General features: G+C 34.7%; 1 protein-coding gene across 1 annotated transcript in view; it reads left to right on the top strand.

Annotated features, from left to right (window-relative positions):
* The window catches only part of OTOGL (otogelin like), a 129,358-nt gene extending 112,634 nt beyond the window's left edge, over nt 1-16,724 (top strand). The window contains exons 47-58 of the mRNA XM_032854694.1: nt 377-481; nt 1,864-1,971; nt 3,393-3,494; nt 3,976-4,080; nt 4,167-4,207; nt 6,344-6,407; nt 7,729-7,907; nt 8,354-8,458; nt 11,076-11,195; nt 12,584-12,629; nt 15,366-15,445; nt 16,109-16,724. Of these exons, the coding sequence (XP_032710585.1) occupies nt 377-481; nt 1,864-1,971; nt 3,393-3,494; nt 3,976-4,080; nt 4,167-4,207; nt 6,344-6,407; nt 7,729-7,907; nt 8,354-8,458; nt 11,076-11,195; nt 12,584-12,629; nt 15,366-15,445; nt 16,109-16,309 (1,256 nt within the window). The 3' untranslated portion in view covers nt 16,310-16,724. The remainder of the gene's footprint in view (nt 1-376; nt 482-1,863; nt 1,972-3,392; nt 3,495-3,975; nt 4,081-4,166; nt 4,208-6,343; nt 6,408-7,728; nt 7,908-8,353; nt 8,459-11,075; nt 11,196-12,583; nt 12,630-15,365; nt 15,446-16,108) is intronic.
* Nucleotides 16,725-22,122: the final 5,398 nt, after the last annotated feature.

Raw genomic sequence — 22,122 nt, 5'->3', positions numbered from 1 at the left:
ATAATGTTGGGTAAACAGAAGGGTTGAGGTAAAAACAGAAATATGGCCATAAATACCATTTATATTTTCTCAAAGCAAGTTTTCCTCATTATGGTTTTGCTGACTTTGCAAATACACATGTAAAACTCTGGCTATAAGCAATTAATAGTGTTCAATAATATGTGACAAGGTAAAGGTTCTGGGAGTCTTTGACTTATGACAACTGAGGGTGTAAGGGGAAATCTGCTACGGTTTCACATATGACCCATTTGTAAGTTGAATGTGTTTAATTGCCCTGCAAAAACATACACAGTAAGAATCACTTCCCTGATTTGAGTTAGCACAGGATTTTAGTTATATTAACTAATATTTTAGTGCTTCTATTTCTTATTTCCAGGATGTGACATGACTTTATGTGAAACTGCTATTCCAACATGTACGAATAGTCAAAAATTGGTTGTTGGCCATAGTCCTCTTTCTTGTTGTCCACAGTATCAATGTGGTGAGTAATTAACTAGGAAAAATAAGAGTGAGGTTCATTGTTTGTTCAGAATATTCTCATTCTTTGGGTCAATAAGAAAATGATTTGTCATAAAATATTGTGGAGTTGTCTTGCTAAAGATAGTTCTTTTTTTTTTTTTTTAGATTTTATTTATTTATTTATTTATTTATTTACGATTTTATTTATTTGACACACAGAGTGAGAGAGAGAGAGAGAGAGAGGTAGGCAGAGGCAGAGGAAGAAGCAGACTCCCTGCTGAGTAGAGAGTCCGACATGGGGCTTGATTCCAGGACCCTGGGATTATGACCAGAGCCAGAAGCGGATACTTGAGCCACTGAGCCACCCGGGTGCCCCAGAATAGTTCTTTTTTAACCTGCAATTTCTTTGTGTATAAAATCTATCTATCTATATAATATAGCTTATATAAATCTCATATATATATAAATTTTAAGTTTATATATTAACACATGGATTTAGATAATTAACTCATTTTAAAGATCTTAATCTTAGCAGAAATATATAAGAAATAGCAGGTGTGATATTGTAATTTATAATAAGAAATACATATCCAGTCTCCCACACCATTCTCAGTACAGCAATCCCTACCCTGAATTTCATAAATGAGGAGACCTATAAAGGTGTCTTTTGTTATGTTAATGTGATGCTTTTGGAAGGCCTTTGGCTAATCTGATAATGGGGGTTGGTTGCCAGGGGAACCAATCCTGTGATTGGAGGGTTAGAATTTTCAGTCCCACCCCACGACCTCCAGGGAGGGGAGAGGACCTGGAGGTTGGATCTGAACTTCAGTAGCCAATAGTTTAATCAATCATGCCTGTGTAATAAAGCCTCTATAATAAACCCAAAAAAGAATGAGGTTTAGAGAGCTTCCAGGTTGGTGAACACAAGGAAATTTCAGGGAATGGTGTGCTCTGAGATAGAAAAGCCCCCTATCCTTTCCCTATACCTTGCCCTATGCATCTCCTCCATCTGGCTATTCCTGAGTTATATTCTTTTATTAAAAAAATGGTGATCTGGTACACAAAGTGTTTCTCTGAGTTCTGCTGGCTGCTCTAGCAAATTGATCAAACCCAAGGAGGAGGTTGTGGAAACCCCTGATTTATAGCCAGTCAGCCAGAAAGGAGCACAGGTAACAAGCGGGGCTTGTAACTGGTATCTGTAGATAGTGTCAGAATTGAGTTGAATTGTAGGACACCCAGCTGGTATCTAGAGAATTACTCTGTGCTGTGTGGGAACCCTCCCCCAGCAAATACACACTGAGGTAGCAGGTTATATTTAAATTCAAAGAGAACTAAACCATATGACTTTATTTATTTTATCATTTCATTTTATACAAATTTTCAAATACCTTGGTGTTTCTTCAGAATGTGACCCATTGAAATGCCCCAGTATTTCAACACTTGAATGCAGAGAAGACCAATTTATGATTCAAGTCCAACAGGAAGAGCCTTGCTGTTTTTCTCCTCTCTGTGGTGAGTGTTCTGTGAGATAACTTTTTGGAACAAAGGGAGAGTGTATGGAAAATCTCTTATTTGACATGAATTTCATGGGACCGATGGTAACCAATATTCTGGTGATACACTGATAGGAATTCAACTGAATAATGACAGTTGAAAAGAAAGAATGGCATTTTAAATGACTTGACAATTATTAAAGTTAGCACTACTTTCCCTTATTATTTATATGGACTATATATATATATATACATATATATATATATACACACATACATCAGTCAAAACATACTCAAGACAATATAATTTTTTTCTTTAATACGGCTAGTACCAGTTGTTTTTAGAGAAAAATTTAGCCTTGGCTTTCCTTGAAGAACTAACTAAAATAATGGACTCTGCTAAGCCATTGGAGAACCTCTTTAAAACTTGATTTTATATATCATGTATGTTGTATGTGTGAGCATGGTGATGATGGAATAGAATGGTAGAAATGAAAAGTGTCTGGGAAAAGAATACATGAGCTATATATTCTGTCCGATGAAGTGGACATTGAAAAAATAAAAAGTCTTCTATTTTCCATTTCAAGTAAATCTTCAGATCAAAGACTGGTGATTAATGTAGGTTTCAGCTGTATCTATGGAAATCAAAACACATCTCTTTTTACCAGTTAAGGTTCTTTGGGTGCAAGTGGCAAAACGGACTGATCACAGCTAGCTTACACACAACCAGTTACTGGAAGGTTTGGGGATCAAGATTTTGTAGGATCAAGATGAAGCTGAACAACCAAGCCCTGGGAAGGAGAGACACCATCCACTCCAGGTGGCAGTCACTGATGACTGAGTCAGCAACACCCATTTCCTGCCCTGGTGTGCCTCTGTTTTGATTCAAATGCCATAGAAAGAGTTTCTGATTTGTCTAATGTGGGTTGTTCCTACACAGAGGCCTGCTGAGAGTCAGGCACCTTTACTAAGAGTCATTCTAAGGCAGTGTGGGTGGGACATTTCGTCAAGGTCTTTCAGAGAATTGTAATTGAAGTGGGAAAGGGATACTGAACAGCAGGAAAGAACAGGTGCCTACTCTATTGTTCTTCCACAAATTGGAGTAATCAAAGGTAGCAAATTCAGAAAACTGAAGTAAATGAGTCAATGACATTTTGATCCTAGGAAAAAGAAAATTGCTCTAAAAAACTTAACACTCTCTATTTCTGATAAGATGGTGTTTTTCTCTGTCACTGTGTTTAGAAAGCATATAGCAATATGCTTGATAGTATTGTTTTCATGACCAAGTGAGGAGATCTGTCATTAAAGCCTTATTTTCCCTGTTTCTTATTTTATTAAACATTATTTCATGTTGATTTTTACATGTGTGTAGTAATCCAAATTGATGGACAGTTTGTTTTTAGCTCAGTTGTGACTTCTGGCTTTTCATTTTACCTTCAGTTTGTGAATCTTGCACCGAACCTATTCCGCTGTGTACTGATGGGGAATTTCTCACTGTGGATCTTAATACCACACATTTCTGTTGTCCACGGTATTATTGTGGTAAGTGTATCTTAACTAACATAAAATATTCAGCTATATCCAATATTTAAGAAGCCCCGTGAATCTTCATTGCGCTGTTATATCAGACCTTCATTGAATTCTACATATAAAATATATATTAAGTATATGTAATATTTTTTCACATCTAAGAGGTCTTCTTGGATAATATTACTTCCCCAAAATAGATTACTATGACTCTTCTCATCATCCTAGAATTTCCAGCTTCCCAGGTGATTCCATACATCCTCTACTTCCTTTCTCTTCTTGCATATCTGGCATGTCTCAGGGCCCTTCACCTGCTGCCATAGTTCTATCTGCTCGGGAGTCATGTATTCTGTCTCCAGTGATACATGGCAAGTGAGCAGTGGGAGAGATATGAGTCCATGCACTGCATCACAGTGGCTGTGAGCTAACTGGTAGGCAGTGAGGACAAGCTTTTACAAGAAGCTACTCTTTATCCGTGGAATTTTTTTCTATTTAGTTTGTGACCCACATCTTTGTCCTGCACCACTACTCAGCTGTGCAGAGGATATGAAGCTTGTGAAAGAAAATGTATCTGGTCAATGTTGTCCAACATGGCATTGTGGTAACTAATTTTCATACTTCATAGTTTTTATTACAGTACGGTATAATATTCTGAGCAATGTAAATATATTGATTTTTGCCTCCTAGAATGTAGCTGTGAAAACCTTGTTATGCCAACCTGTGAAGTGGTAAGAATACATATTTTGATTGAATTGTCATATTATTTAAATCAGTTTATTCTTCCTTTATACCTTATTTCTGGGTTCTCAGAGTAGATTAAAGTAATACACTCTGGTATCAGGGAGCAGTAAACCCTTTTTATTTACTGGAGATAAGAAGACGTAATCCATTATTTTTTTCACTGGTGACTGAATCTACTAGCCTCATATCCACTTCACTGGTCTTAAAATGAAGCAAAACATTGAAAGAAAGAGTATCTCAATATTAAGAAGTGTCCCCAGGGATTTTTCAAGAAATTATGCCAATGATGCATCTGTTGTGGAGGAGGAGTGTATATAAACATGTAACTGTTGGTATCTTCTTAACAGTTATCTACGAACATTTTTAAATAAGGAAGTTGAGGTCTAGAAAGAGCAAATGATTGACTGATACCTTTAGGACTAAAACCAAGGGTTGTTTTATGTCTGTGTCTCCTTTTGTGTATTCCTTTATTCTTCTACTCTGCCATAACTCTTTCATTTCCCTTAGAAACTATAGCCCAGACATAAGTGAAAAACAAGCAAAAAAAAGCAGGTTGAAACTGCCTGGTTTTCATTCCTGCCTGGACTCCTCTTACCTGTGCTTCATCTTCCTCACCTGCGATATAAAAAGAATGACAATACCTATATCTATGAATAAAATAAGTTAATATAAATTACTTGGATAGTACCTGACACACAGAAAGAACTCAATAAGTATTAGCTGTAATTATTATGATAAAATAAATATTATGATAAAATTATTGTGATAAAATATGATATTATGGTAAAATAAAATAAAAATGTAATTATTATGATAAAATAATACTATACTCAGAATGTTAACCACAAGTTAGAGATTATCACGGAGAACTTTCTAGGGACGTTAACCATCAAGAAAAATTTGAAATAAAGTGATAGGTTAGGATAAAGGATGGGAGGCGTTGAACTATTCTAGATAGAGGCTAGGTTGAACATGAATAAATGCACCAAAGTATGAGGCAAGATACGTATGCTAAAAGATAGCAACTTCTCTCACACCTTGAAAAAACATCCAGCTCTTGATTTCAGCTCAGATTATGATCTCAGGGTCGTGAGGTCTAGCTCCACGTTGGGCTCTCCACTCAGTACAGAGTCTGCTTGACATTTTTTCCCTCTTCTTCCCCCTGCCCTCACCCCACTCCGCACTTGCACTTGCACTCTCTCTCTCTCAAATTAATAAATTAAGTAATTAAAATCTTGGGGAAAAAATCATATTAATTTTATTACTGATATCATATGAAAAACGCACTCAGGAAAAGTTAACACTTAAAAATGCAATTCTTCAAACTTTAAACCTGGTACTACACCAAGAAGAACTTATACCGTTTCTGACAGGGCAATGTTTAAGCATCTGTATGACAACAATTTATTGACACCTAAAGGTTATACCACACTTTCTGTGTGTCCACCCTATTGTAAGTTCTTTCCCTGAACTGACCCATTTATTTCTCCAAATAAATCTAAGAGGTAGGCAATGTTATTATCCCCATTTTACAGATGAGGGAAGTGAGGAGAAGCCTGCCTCAGTAACCTTCCTGAGATCACACAACTAGTGGGCAGCAAAGGCAGGATGGGCACAGAGCAGCCTTATTTCTGAGTCTGTGCTATTAGTCTCTCGACTATACTCTTCTACTCCTGATTTATATGCTGTAGCAACCTTGCCCCATGCAAACATCAGAACCTTGGACCAAGAACATTTGCACCAACAAAAATTTCCAGGATTAGCACATATTTTCTTGTCTCAAATTATCCACTAGATGCCCTGAATCCAACAATATTTTCAATTGTTGGATTAAACATAAAGAACATCTTCTCTACTTTAACTCATTAAATAGATAAATTAAAGTTTAGAGAGGTTAAGTGATCCATATTCATATTGTTTATTGTGAATTTTTTCTGTGGGCTGTTAATTAATGACCACTGGGTTAATCAAAGCATGTTCACTATCGAATATTTAATAAGCACCTGATATGTGTCTGGCTATGTAGTAGGGAACTTACTAAATGCTATACTGTGTATATGTTTTTATAGTTGCTGTAAAATAAGCTGTATAAATCATATTTAATAATAATATCTTTCTAATAGGGAGAATTTACTGCAATAGACCATAACTTTCAGAGTGACTGTGGATGTGTACAGTATCTCTGTGGTAACTATGTTTTATCTAGCTTTTAAATGATATGAATATTATTGGTATCTGTTCACTATTCATAAATTAAAAATATTTTCTTTGAGTTGTATTACACATTTTAAACCATTTTGCCAGTTTTTGAGTATAAAAATGCACTCTTATTTTTCAGTTGCCTCTTTTGTAATACCTATAAATGTTATGACAAATATGTTAATGGGACAGAAAAATGAATGTGTTTGTCAGAGGCTTTGCAGAATTTAAAGTTGATTCTATGTTTTTTTATATATTTATTTATATATATATATATATATATCTTGTGCTCTTATATATATATATATTTATATATTTTATATATTTAATATATTAAATATATATTTAATATTTTAAAAATAGGCATCTGAAAGGGAGAATTTTTGCTAACTGTTCTGTCATTATGGATGTTAACATTGCAAAACATAGAACTGATTTTTCTATAAAATCATAAATCTTCTATTATGTATTAGTGAGTTAATAAAAAACTTTAATTCAACAGTTTGAGATTTTTGCATTTTTATGTACAAGAAGGGTTTAGAGCTTCTGAGCTGAATCTTCGTCACTATGGTAGCCTAACTCAATATGCTTCTACTTGTATTGGCCACTTTCATCATCAAGTATGATGTACAAGACTATAATTTGCATCACAACAAAACTGAAAATTTTCTCTCAAAAGAACCATTGGGGCACCTGGGTGACTCAGTCGGTTAAGCGTCTGCCTTTGGCTAGGGTCATGACCCCAGCGTCCTGGGATCAGTCCCACATCTGGCTCCTTGCTCGGTGGGGAGCCTGCTTCTCCCTCTGCCTCTGCCTGCCACTCTGCCTGCCTGTGCTCTCTCTCTCTCTGACAAACAAATAAATAAAATCTTAAAAAAAAAAAAAACACATGATATGTTAGTGCTAACCATTAAGAGCCCTACCACTGTTGATTTATATTTTGCTTCTGTCTATCTCCACTCCCCCAAATTGTCATGTCATGTTTCCAGAAGAGAGAATAACAAACAAGTAGCTTGATGATAATACTACAATTCTGGAGTCTGTGATGAAGTATAGCTTTTGAAGGCAGTTTCAACAATAAAGAGGAGTTGAGTTTACAGACCACTTTTTTATTGTATGTTAGGAATGAATGTGCAACATTCATCATTAAGTAAACTCACTGAGTTGTTAACAATATACAGAGGTAAAGATCTTTATTGGTTTTGAAAAAATTGCACATCATAATGAAAACATAAATATAAATAAAAGTTCCATTGATTGATTAATAAAAAACTCAAAATAGTACTTTTCACTGACTTTCTTTTCTTAGAAAAAGATGATGTTTGTGTATTTCAAGAAGTATCAGTATTGAATCCTGGCCAATCTATGATAAAGTATTTGGAAGGGGACTTTTGTTATACAGTGGAGTGTCTGGAAGAAAAAGATAACCATACAGGCTTTCACACTCTGAATTTTACAATAGTGAATTGCTCAAAAGAATGTGACATTGTAAGTATTCTTTGTAAGTCATTCCAGTGGAGACTTAAATTAATCATAAAATGGCAGCTATAGAATTTTAACTAGGGAACATGGCATAAGTTAAAAGTATATACTTGAATAGTTCAATAATCTATTAACGTGTAATATATGTCTATAATGCATATTTTCCTTTTCCTGTGTATGTTCCTGAGCCATATTATCTATTTATCTATATAGCTTGCTTGACCAGCTTGATGAATCTTGGCTGTTAGATGGAAAGGTTAATATTTACTTCACTTTCTAATACAGCCATATAAAATTGGTTATTATTTGAAGTGCCTCAAATTCAACCTTTAAAATGCTTACAGGTGTTCTGAGAGAGCATATAGTTATATTGGGAAGCACTTCCAGAATGGATTCATTAAAAATACTGGTATTGTTGTGTGGCTAATTAAATGTATTATCATTATATCCAGCACCAGGTGTATACCCCATCTCCAAGTGATTATGATTGCTGTGGTACCTGCAAAAATGTATCCTGCAAATTTCGAATGGAAAATGGAACATCAGTTATATATGAGGTAGGAATTCCTTAGTTCCTAAAGTAAGTTCTTTGGAGGGTAGCTCTCTGTGCTGTTTTCTGAAGAAGATGTTCTGAAGTCAAATAATTTGAAAAAATATCACAGGTGCACACACACACAGAGTTCTACACATAATAAACACACTCACTAACAGCACACAAGACACAGTTACATTTGTTACATTTTAAAGTTTCTGATAATTCCTGCTATAAAGGAATATGTTGAACTCATTTCTCAAACTCATTTTTTTTTCCAGATATGAGGAAAACGGGCTTTGAGAATTGCTTATTTCTAATCATTAGAACAAAGGGAAAAAATTATTTTATTCACAAATTTAAAAATAAGCATTTTAAAGTAAGATATTAAAAAAACAAAGGGGGGGACACCTGGGTGGCTCAGTCAGTTGGGTGTCTGCCTTCAGCTCAGATCATGATCCCAGAGTCTGGGTATCGAGCCCCGCAATGGGCTCCCTGCTCATTGGGGTGTCTGTTTCTCCCACTGCCCCTCACCCTTCTTGTGCTCTCACTCTCCCTCTCTTTCTTTCAAATAAATAAATAAAATCTTTAAAAGAAATTTCAAAAATAAAACATTTTAACAGAAATAAACTCATGAGGTTAACATTTAATTATTTCGGGTATTGAAGATTTCACTGGGTAAATAAAAGATTGAGAATATTCGCCAATTTTTTTTTAACAAAGAAAACCTCAAGAGTCAGTAATGCTATATCACATCTTTTCAGCAAAAATAATAAAATAATTATTCAGAATTCTCTTATAGTCTCATAATAACTCCATGTAGGTTTATAGACTGACCTACACCTTCCCTAGAAGAGAAAAATGGGACTTTCTATTATTAGTGCAGTTTTTAGTGATATCACCAGATGTAGGAGTGTCATTAATTTTTTATAACTTACATTACCTTAAAGTTGTTCCAATTTATTATTGCCATTTTTAAGTTTTTCCATTCATAGTTTAATTATCTAGAGGTCTTACTTCTGGTGTTCTTAATTACATGGGATTAGTCACTTACCCTCCAAATAGATTTCTCCAATCCTGTGCATTTTATTAAGTAAGAAAGGTGACCAATTGTCTTCTTGTGCCATAACCCATGTTTCACAGTTATGTGCAAGCTAGTGTTACTGATTTAATTAGTGTTGTTGGTATTGTTTGTTTTATCCTAGCAATATTTCTGTTTAATAATATATTATTTTAAAGAAGGTTTTTTGATAACAGAAGCTTCTAAAATGATGAGGAAGTCATAGGTGTCAGTGAGAGAAAATGAACCAGAGTTTACTTGAAAAAAACACAGAAATCTGGGGCTTTTAGTAAAAGGACAACATATACTCCATAATCAAAAATCCAGGAACCATCTATGTATATAACTGGTATTCACAGTGAGACCCTGAAATGTAAATAAAAGACCAAATTATGTTCAGAATATTTTTTGAGAACTCAACAGGTAAAGCAATCAAAGTAAATAAACATCAAGATCATTAACTTTTGCTCTTTCAAAGATAAGCTTTAGTTATCTAGGAATCTAATTTCTATGGAAGAACTAATTTTTTATTTCAGATAAGATAGTACTATTAGAACTGAATGTTGGAATTACTATTTGAATTTGAATAATTTATTTCTCTTATACCCGGACTTATAGATCTTTTCTAATTGATCTAAAAGATCTAAAGAGGGGTGCCTGGGTGGCTAAGTGGGTTAAAGCCTCTGCCTTTGGCTCAAATCATGATCTTAGGGTCCTGGGATGGAGCCCCGCATCAGGCTGTCTGCTCAGCAGGGAGCCTGCTTCCCACCACCCCCACTGCCTGCCTCTCTGCCTCTCTGTCAAATAAATAAATAAAATCTTAAAAAAAAAAAGATCTAAAGATATGTAAGTTAAAATAGAATCTGGAGAAAAAGAAGTTCGTCAAAATTCCTTACCGTACAAGGAATCTTTAAGTCAGAGTTTGGCTAGCATTTTAAAATGTGGATTATAAAATAAAAATACAGATTGACAACTACCAGCCCAATAATTATAACATGTCCAGCTGCTTTTATTTCTAAATAAGAATTCTGAAATCAGGAATGAAATAAACAGTTACTATGTTTAAAAATTTGCTAAAATAATAGGGATATGTTTTAAAACAATGATAAGGAGTGTAGAACTAGAAGCAAAAGTCAATAATCACTGTCATCCAAAGATTTTTTAATTATTTTGCTGATAAGGGAGTAGAAAGAAGGATAAACAAATCTCAAGAAAGGAGGCATATTAGCTAATATGATTTGTTGTTTTATAATTAGTGAGGGAACAGTAGAGCAAGACCTTTGACACATGGCCAAATTGGGTAATTAATCTTGTAGTAGAAACAGATACCTATTTTTTTCTTTCCTCTATTGTTTTATTTCACATTTACATCTCAGTTCTGGTATGAAACCAAACACACATACATGTATGCACACACCCCATCTATGTATTTTTATTCCTTTAAGATAAATTTGGGGATATTTCCAGATGGACATTTTATACCACAAGAAGTTCTCTGCATCTTGACTTGGAGAGGAAATATTCTACTTAAGAAATATATCAGATTTTAATAAACAAAACAGTAACTTTCTCTTATTTTTAGGAGCGGAGTACCTGGCATTATAATTGTACCACATATGAGTGTGTAAAGACTGACGAAGGGACAATGATTCTGAACTACAGTATGGTCTGTCCCCCTTTTAATGAGACTGAATGCAAAATGGTTTGTACTTTATCATGTCTAAGAAAATGTAGTATTACATAGAATTTAGGAAATATGTTTTCAAAGGTTGTACATACATATGTTGTGGCTTATTTACTTTGGTGTATGTTTCATTTTCACGTGTGCATAAAAGCCCTATTATATGTCTTCAGTTTGCCATTTTGAGTTATAAATGGTGTTCCAAGTAACTTTGATTCTCCCTGAATGGATATTGTGCTAGTTCAAAGAATTATTGAAAAATCATTTGATCAGCAGACCTAGCCTCTCTTTCAGTATGAATTGATACTCTATTGGAGGCTGGCCAATTTTACTTCTTAAACACACAGCCAGAATTTATGATGCCATTCCCTTTTTAATACAAGCTGGCCTAAGTCAGATTTGTTTTGACTCCTCTGAGCACAGCCCTGGTGGAACCTGGCGTATATGACAGCACTGCTGATCCTTTAGGTTAGATTCCCCAACTCCTTATTCTCTCAGAGAAGAGTCCACTGGGAAAGTAGATTTTTGGAGGTGATACATTTTTCTTGTAAGATCCTTTGTAGCTTTAACTATTTCGGAGATAGTAATCCTTCATGAAAAGTGAGCTTTGTTCTATTGTGTCGGCAATATTTTTCTTAAGTGTGCAGAAATAGCATAGTCTCATTGATTTTTTTTTCTCCCCAAGATGTGCCCTTTTAGTGACGGTGGCTAGCTAGCTGGATAGGTAGATGTCATGTATAATAAAGTAATAGAATTTCAGCTCTGAAAAGAATCTTAGGCATCATCTTCTCACAGATTCATTTTTATGGCGCAAATTCTTTGACTTATATTATAATTGGTAAGTTACTAAAAGCAATTAGCGGCTTACTGTAAGAATTCAAAAAGGTAATCAATAAAAGTTTTCTTAATTTAGTCCTAGGCAAGAGTCATCCTGAAGTGAGCAAATTTTTTTTTTTGAAAAAATGTTAAAGAAAAAGATCATTTTAACATTCAATTATATTCAGGAACTGAGTCTTATCTCATAGAGTACCTTGGGTTATTCCAAGGAGTTGAAAAAAACATAATGGCCTCAATTTAGAGTACCTATTAGTACTCTGCTTTGGTAAGAATTTTTTATGCATTATTGAAAACGTTTTTAATAAATAAATAAATAAATAAATAAAGTGTTCTTTTAAGTAAGTTAATCTCCTTGCACTTTACTAGTGAAGAAATAACAAAAATTTAAACAAAGTATCAGCTTCTTATTTTAAAAACAAATTCTCATTAGAAATAGTTAAATTTCTATAATTTTCCAATAAAGGCTTTGTGATATTTAATAAAAACACCAAGAGAGTTAGTTTTCTATTTCTAGTCCAATAGGACATGAACAAACACTGTGAGTTTTGACTTTATTCCTTCTCTCTTCCTAGAATGAAGGGATTGTAAAGCTTTATAATGAAGGCTGTTGCAAGATCTGTAAGTAAGGACATATTATATGCGTTAATTTGATTAGTTTTAATTGCTCATGGTAATTATGATCTTTCTCATAAAATTCAGATCTTATGAAGCAAGGAGGGAAGCACATTTTATAATGTTATTATTTAAATGTTTGTTATGTGGTTAATTATTTTGTAATTTAGTCTTCTGGAGTGTGAATAAAGCATTTTTAATTCAGATGAACTTTAACCTAAATATCAGAAATTTCTTTATTGTTGTATTTCCTAAAAGGTATTGCATAGGATTTTAATATAAGTTTTAAGTTTAAAAGGTCTCTTTGGTCAAATTTGCTTGGAACATGCTGGACTACACCAAGTTAAGTAGGTTATGATGAGAATGGCATTTTGACTTCAATAAGGACCTTGGATTCTACAACTCCATGCTGATTATTCAACAAGTAGGTCCATTTTGTTATCCAAGGGCAGGCAGGGGAAGATCTATGCAACCGACCATAAACCTTCTATTTATTGCCTGCCGCACATTGGCACAATTAAGCCCCCAAAATACAGTATTGTAACCAATCTTTACAACAGTTGAGAGGTAAATGGGAGGTAGGTATGGCTTCCTCTACAGATAAGGAAATGAAGGTTCAGAAAAGTTGATTACACTAATCAGTAATGGACTCAGGCCTGTCCAATGCCCAGGTCCAGGACCTTTCAATTCTGCCAAGCTATCTAAAGTTGCAGAATAATACCAACCTACTTCAGTTTCTCCCATCTGACATGTAGGGACTTGTGAAATAGCTTTTGCTTTGGTATCACAAAATCCTTGTCTACAAACTTTGTTTCTGGGTGACTGGGCTATCTTGGACAGACTGGATGATGGATACTATTGCAGATACTGTGCTTAACCAAATGTATTCCCATAGTCTTTAAGAAATGAATAGGAAATGCCTCTTGGTACTAATAAGTTCAGCCAGCTAACAATAAATTTAAGCTGTCCCGTTATATTCATTGCACAAATTAGCTAATCAAATAGATTTCTACGAGATGCCTGTCACGTATCAGGCACTCTTTAAGGCACAGGGACTATGATAGTGAATGAAACAGTACCTGCATGCCCTAGTGCACATTATGAAGAAGGGGAAGACATAATGAACACATAAATATATACTATTGTGTCAGGTAGAGATGAGTGACATAAAGAAAATTAGTACAGAATAAAGGGGATGGGGGGTGGGGAACTGGGTTGCTAATTTAAGTGAGTGGTTAGAGCGTGCTTCTGTGGTGAGGTGTCATCTGGGTAGAGACTGAGTGTCTGAAACCAGCCAGGAAGAATAACAAGTATGGAAAGCAGAGGAAATAGCAAGGTTTGGCTAAGCACAAGGATGAAGGTGACAGAAAGAAGAGGGTGGATACCTTATAGGTCACATTAAAGATGATTTCTTCCTTAACTGTTCTTTCTTCTGACATGAGAATAGAAAGGCTACTAAAGTAACTAACCACTAAGTGAAAGCACCATAAGGTACACACCAGCCTGTCCTCCATCATGAACTCTGAACCGCCACCCAGACTGTAGTTGGGAGGCAAGGGAAAAGAGAAGGGACAAGCATAGGATTCTGAGGAGAAGTCACAATTGAGATGGAGAAAAACCAAAAGGGCTGTTTCAGAAGCCAAGTGTGGAAAGTATATCAAGGAGGAGAGTGTGATAGATCGGGCCAAATGCTGCTGAGAAGTTAAGTAGGATGAGAACTCAGCTATGACCTCTGAAGTTAGCATTTTGAAGGTCAAGAGTGACCTTGAGAAGGACAATTTACTTTCAGGCAGTCTTTGCTACTCATCTCTGCTTCAACCTGAGTAGTTTAGCTTTTAGATACTTTACATGTTGGAATTTCATATAAGCACTTAACATAAAAGATTTTGTGGCTAAACTGATTTGGAAACTGAAGATCTAATTCCAATCTTTTGCAAACAAGGAAACTCAGCAGAATGATTTCAGTGACTTTCCTAAAGTAACAAAGCAAGTTATTGTCTGAGTGAAGTAAGAATCTTGGCCTTTTTGCATCTTGATTCAAGGGTTATTTACATATAGCTCTAAACATGTATTCCTAGGTATCTTATCAAGTGGTCATCCATCACACCCCAGAGGCATTTTAATATATCATTAATTAATACAAAGTATTTTAATGTGAAGTCATAAGAGATCATTTCAGAGCCATAAATATCAACTATAATGACTCATCCATACATTTCAAAATGGTTGATAAATAATTCAATTACCTTCATGTATGATTTTATATTAAAATCTATTAAGATAAAGTAGTTTTAAATCTGTTTTTAATTTTAAAATAGGTTTATGTATACATGTATAGCTGCCTAATTATGTACATGTATATATACTTCTACATACAATGTTTCATTCTAAAAATAATTTAATAATTTTAAAATTTTAAATATATATTTTATCTCTCTATATGATACACACAGGTTGATGTTAACATTATTGCATGTGTAGAATGTTTTGATTCTATTCTAGGACAATAAGGTAAAGAGATAAATATAATGTTAAAAAATATGAGAAAGTCTATTTAGAAAGTGAAAATAAATATTGAGCATAAAATATTTGAGGGAAATTTTAAGTATACTTTAATATAGGAATGTATTTCATATAAATATATACATTATTTTATTTTAAATATAGGCATATGTTTAATTGAATTAAGAAACAATCTGACATGGGCTTTCTGATGAATAAATACATTCTATATTTTATCAGGCAAACGAGAAGAAAGAATATGCCAGAAAGTGATCATTAAATCAATCATAAGGAAACAGGACTGTATAAGTCAAAACCCTGTAAGTGAAAACATATAATTTGTTACATAAATGGCATATGTCTTTCCAAAAGTATATAGCACTAATACGTTTGTAAGTCAACAAAATGCCAACTGTCACAATATTTAACTTTGCAGTTATTCACACATTTTAATATTAAAATATTCTGTTTGCAAAGAAGTATAAACTATTCTTGGCATTAATAATCAATAGTTATGAATCATAATTGCAATCTAGAGAGATGGAAATTAAACCAAATATATTTGACTACATATTTTTTTAACTATGCAATTTTACTCAGCAAAAGTAGTCTTAGTTCTAATTTTACCCCATTTAATGTGACCTACCCTGTACTACAGTCTCCACGAGGTTTGATATAATACAGATTACAATAGAATCATTAGATGGTGATGAACATTGTGCATATACCTGACTAGTTATATGTGCACATTTATTTCAGAGTTTATGTCAGCCTTTCTGTCTTAGGTATCATCATGGAACATCTCCTGGACTTATTCAAGTTATTAAAGTTTAACCTGGTATTTTCTTGCAGTCTTCTAATATACAGAAGCTTGAGACTTATTACAGTGATAATAAAGTTTTGCTTTCATTTTGTATCTAGGAGCATTGAATAGCCAGTTTTTAAACATTTTAAGAATCTTTTCTCATTGTCTCTCCTTACAGGTAAATGTTGCATCTTGTGATGGAAAATGCCCATCTGCTACCATATATAACATCAACATTGAGAGCCATCTAAGATTCTGCAAGTGCTGTCGTGAAAATGGAGTGAGAAACTTGTCTGTGCCTCTGTATTGCTCAGGAAATGGCACCGAAGTCATGCACACACTCCAGGAACCTATAGACTGCACATGTCAGTGGAATTAAACTTTTGGATTTCTAGGAACTCTATGCAATAATCACAATGTCAAATGATGTTACCTTCCAACGTCATTATTTAGGCACTGGAAGATTTTATTAAACATTAATGTATTTTCCAGACGATTGGGATATGGCAATTTAATGCTTGGTACAAATATATGCTATTTCCTAGAAAAAACAATTGTCAAAATAGTTGTCAAAATAAAAATAAATCAAATTTATTGATTTACACTATTTTAGAGACTCAACTGATTCTAAGTTATTCAGCTGAGATGCAGTTATGTATGTAATTGCAACATGCCACAGCCCTGGGATATTCTCATCTATTAGAAGGTTATTTTGCATTTTCCATTTGCACCCAATAGAGATTTTTTTGCCTTGCGATGTCTGCCATAGCTTCCCCAATTAAGATAGCAGTACTTTTTCCTCACTACTGTTTGGTCTGGTAAATGTAATTAGTTAAAGTTGGCATCTGGATAGTCATAAAGAGTAGGATACATAGAGACAGATCATTGAACTATAGGATTTTAGATTATTTAAAGCCTGAATGAATATTAGGGTTGTTATTGCAAATGCCTCTCATTTTGCAGGTGTACCAGGTCACTGGAAAAACTGTGTGCCTTATAACAAATGACTTTCTGAATCCCAGTCCTATGCTCTTTTCTTTTGAATGGTATAGTAAGGTGTCTGTCGTGGAATCTTTGATTCTTAAAGAGCTTGCTTTGCATAGAATTAAGGATTTTAAATTCAATTCCTTTTAAAGAAATGAAAAATAATGCCACACATACATATGTATATACATACATATAATAGTAATCCCAATAATAAGAAATGGAGAAATGTAGCATCACTTGCTAAAGAGTGGAGGGATATCTTGGACTTTTATTTTTTTATACCATTACAACTGTTATGAAATAAGTTGTTACTATTTAACATTTAATTACTTGCTATGGACCTATGGATTTTGATATGTATTTGCATTCGATCGAAGTTGCGTGCTATTTTGCTTTTCATGCTGCTGCTTTGCCAATGAAGAATGAAATAAAATGATTTGAATGTATTAATCATTCTGCAATGGAATGCTGCACTTTTTAAACATAATAGGTTATTGATATTTGCAAGGAACATATCTTGAGATCTTTGCAAATCCTCAAATTTTCTGCCACTTACAGTATAGAATTATTTGAATTTCCTCATCTGTAAAAGAGAGAGAATGCTCTACTTGCTATGATTGTTGTGGGGATCAAATGAAGTCAAATAGCAACAAGAAAACAGTAAAGGTGCATTGAAAAGCAGATGTGGGTGGGCCTGGTGGTCTAGGTTCAGATTTCAGCTAGGTGAGTTGCTTGGGTTTCAAAATCATGCTTCCCAGAAAAAAATGCAACTTATCAGATATTTTGTACCTCCAGGGTTACTAAGAAACAAATGAAAGAATGAAATGAACATCGCATCTGCACTGTCCTAGTGCCTACTATTTATAAAAATGGACTTTATCTTACTTGTGCTTAATAAAAGTGTTTCATCTAGACATTAACATTTCGGTATTCTTTGACTCCTGTTAACATATAGATCAAATCAAATGTCTTTGGTTAAAATAAATTAACATTGCTTGAGAGAAACTATTATGTACCTCTGCTGAGGCAGGTAATGTTGTCTCTTGTCTGCCACACATTTCTTTATTTTCATGCTCTGTAAAATGCTTGTAATTAAATTAAAAATACTAAATCACGTTTAGACCTATTTGTGGGGGAAAACGGGAAACATTTTCCTAGAACATGATAAGCATTCTGCAATACAACAGATAGGTATTGAACACCTGCTATGTGCCAGGTGCTATTCTGAGCTCTGAGGACAAATGTAAAATAAAGCAGACACAGTGTAGACTCTCTTGTGATTTAAAGTCTTGTGAGAAAGTAGGCATTAGTTACATAAACATACCCATGAGAAAGTTCAGAAGGAGCGCCCCAAACTTTGGAATGTAGCATATGATCCAGGTGACCCTCCAATCATCAGAGGTGATGATTTGGGACACCTGGATAATAACCTGGACAATAACTAGGTGTTGGGACCACTGGATAGTAACTTAGATTTGGATTCATGGTGCTCTGCACATGCGCTGTGCTGTTCCTGCCTAGCTGTTTTGAGAAAGTTGGATTCATACATCCATTGACATAAAGATAAATTCTACATGAATCAGAGATTTAAATGTTCAAAAAGGGAGGGAGAGGGTAGAACTAAAGAAAATATGGGAGAAATTCACTAATACCTTAGAGTGGGGGAGAGTCATTCTAATTCTGACTCAACATCCAGAAGCCCAGAAGAAACATTGATAAATTTAATAAGAAAACTGAAAACAAATTCTGCAAGACAAAAAAAGTCAAAGTCAAAAGAAAAAAATGTAAAACCAAAGCACAATATTTACAATGTATCACTGATAAAGGCTAGTCTTCTATAGCAAGAGCTCCTAAAAAAAAAAACACAAAAGGAAAATATGAACAACCTAATAGAAAAATAGGCCAAAAAATTGTATGATATTAATAATACTTGAGGACACTGGAAAGATAATTGAGCGTACTTTTAAAAGAGATTTATTTATTTATTTGAGAAAGAAAGAGGGAAAGAGAGAGAATGAAAGAATGGTGGGGAGGGGAAGAGGGAAAGAGAATCCGGAGCAGAATCTGAGCTCAGCCCAGAGCCTGATTCAGGGCTTGATTCCATGGCCCTCAGATCACAATCCCAGCAGAAATCAAGAGTTGGACACTCAATCGAATGCACCACCCAGACACCCCAATGAAGCATGCTTTTAATAAAAGCATTTCACATTCAATTTACACAAAAAGCCATTTCTCACCTACCAGATGGTAGCCAATTAAAAGCTTAATTATACTTTTTTTTTTTTTTTTTTTGGCTAGGTGGCTTAGAAACCATAAACATTTATTTCTTATAACTCTTGAGGCTGGGAAGTCTAAGAACAAGGTGCTAGCAGTCTTCTTGCTGTTTCCTCACCTGGCAGGAGGGATGAGGGAGCTGCCTGGGGTATCTTCTGTAAGGGCACTAATCCCATTCCAGAGGGCTTCACCCTCATGTTCTACTCATCTCCCAAAGGCCAGCTTCCTAATACCATCACATAGGGTGTTGTGAATTTAAGGCGGGGCAGGGAGTGGGAGACACAATACTTCAGACCATAGCAAGTAGGTTGAAAGGTGATTAGTGGATGGTCAGTTGAACCATCCAACCTCTCCTGCTGTACTCGTGCCCAGATTCACGCAGACACATGTTCATGTTTCTGCAGCTGGTGGTCCTGGACCTTCTCCCACCTTCATGGCAATTCTCTCTGCAGGCAGCCTGAAACAGCTGGGCAGGAACAGCACAGCGCATGTGCAGAGGACCAGCCAAAGCCATTGGTCTCCTTGCCTTCCCCTGACCAGTGTTTTCTTTCTCCCGGCCATAGACACTGGCTTCTCCCACCACCTCTGAGCCTGGAAGAAGCACCACACCCCCCTCACTACCCTGATAAACTGGGTGACATGGCCTGGAATAAAGAGGGGATAAGTACCCTGTGAGATGAACTCTGAGCAAGGACGGCAGGCCCAGGAGCCCTCAGGTAAATTGTTCACTGTCACTCATCCTCACAGACGATTCCCAGATGCGGTGGTTCCTTTGGCTCTCCAGAGACATCTGTGTTCTACGTGAGCTGTGGCGACTCTAGTAATTTGACTTGTATTTACTTTTGTTTCTCTCCTGACCCACTTCCCTTAAATCAGTTCCTTGCAGAGTCAGTAAATAACAAATTTAATGTCTGTGTGTGCTATGTCAGCACGGACTTGAACCACATACACATTTCCTGACAGGCTCAGAGATTAACACTAAAACTACAAAATGTTAACTTTAGCTTATTAAATCAATAAAGATTTAACTGTTTGCTATGTCCTGTTGGAAGGGAGAAGAGTGAAAAACAAAATCATGCAGTTTCTAGGAGAAAAAGAAGAATATAAAACATCCACCTAAATAATTTCTATTGTCATTTTATTTTCACTTATCTCCCTCTCTTGCTCCAGGATTAAATTGAATATACAACTTTTAATTTTAAATTTCTTTAAGAATTTTTATGTTCTAAAAAGATTTTCTGTAGTAGAAATTTTATATGGTATATAGTATTTTCATAAGTGAATATCATGATTTATTTAACTGGTCTATTAATGGTTATTAAATTTGTTTCTCGTTTTCCCTATTATAAACCCTTACACACGAAGTGAGATTGAAGGACCAAATGGCATCAACATGCTGAAGAATTTCCATACATTTTGCTAATCTGTCTTCCACAACTGCTGATCAACTTTTTCCTTCCCCAAGAAGTTTATGAGTTTTTTTTTTTCAATTCTTTATCATCATCAACACTAGGTAGTACCAGACAAAAGTCCTTATTGATGATATTAAGAAAAAAGGTCAGCTCATAGTAGAATAGATACCTGACTGTGCCACTGAATTCAAACCTTTCTATATACTCATTTCATCTTTTGTCTATTTTTTCTTTGTCCATTTTCTTAGTGGTAATTTTATAGAGTTCTCTTTCAGGACAAATGATTTTGCAAGATTTAATTGACCTGTCTCCATCTTTAAGTATTATAATTAATATACCCTGGGACTTTGGGTTCTGTTTTTAAAATTAAATTATTAGGAGTGAAACAAAACCTTTTATTCATGTTAGTTTTAAGAGATGAATATGAATAAATTATTGATATATTCCATTCAATTTAAGCTGAAAAGGAGAGAAGACAGACACGGTATCTTGAGGCTCTAATGTCCAAAAGAGAATAGATGCTCTTACTAGGTATTTAAAGGTTTCTGAGCTTTTTCTAGGCAATTAACTATCACACACTGTTTCACGGTTCATGTTCACATTACATAAAAAAGGGACACTATTGAAATAAAGATATCTCAACAATTTCTTAAAATTAATCTTTCAAGAACATTTGTGGTTACAACATGTAAATTCAAAAGATTTCAAGATACACAAAAGTTATGACTCTGGCCAGACGGCTTGCAGCCCAAGTGAATTAAGATTCACATTTGTGCTAATATTCCCAGACAAGATCACTGTGAATGGTCCAGCAGTCTGGTTTCTGTATAAAAGTGCTCACCTGAGGGGCCAGGGAGTACTGAAATCTGGCTCATGTTTCTCAAGCCAGGTCATATACCGTGACAAGAAGCTCTTTCTATCCAGAGGAAAGAATGCCTTTTTCTTCGCATGAAGACACTGGTCTCTTGCCAAGCCAAACACCCATTTGGGAGTCATCTTCCCAGAGGGAGGAGCACTTTCTAATAATTCCTGAGGTATTTTCTAATTTATCCACCACAGACTGTGCCTTTTCCTAGTGTATCTACTATGAGGAGGCATCTTTTGCTAATTTGCACAAATATTAACAACCATCTTGTTCATAGCCTTCCCATCCATTTTTTTTTTTTTCTAATAATGTCATATAAAAGGCTATGGTACTTGAAATCTTGCCTCTAAACAGCATCTTTGGGTGGGGGGGGAACATTTGACTTTTCAGAGTTATTTCACTAACTGTTAACTAGAAAGACTGACATTCTGGTTAAAGTTAAAATTCTATCATATTATCAAAAATGTTATCTATTATCAGAAAATAGATTATAGAAACCTTGAGATGGATACAAAATTTTAAAAATTGTGTTTTGTTTACTAAAGATACGGAATTTAAGCTTTCTGCGTTCTTAGTCATACTTATTTTTGTGCCAAAATTAAATTTCATCTCTTTCTTCTATTAAAAGCTATATATGCATGCACATAAACATAC

Source organism: Lontra canadensis, unplaced genomic scaffold (assembly GCF_010015895.1).
Source record: "Lontra canadensis isolate GAN:19392208 unplaced genomic scaffold, GSC_riverotter_1.0 scaffold9, whole genome shotgun sequence".
In the NCBI taxonomy this organism is placed as follows: domain Eukaryota; kingdom Metazoa; phylum Chordata; class Mammalia; order Carnivora; family Mustelidae; genus Lontra; species Lontra canadensis.
This window is presented reverse-complemented; position numbering and strand designations above follow the sequence as displayed.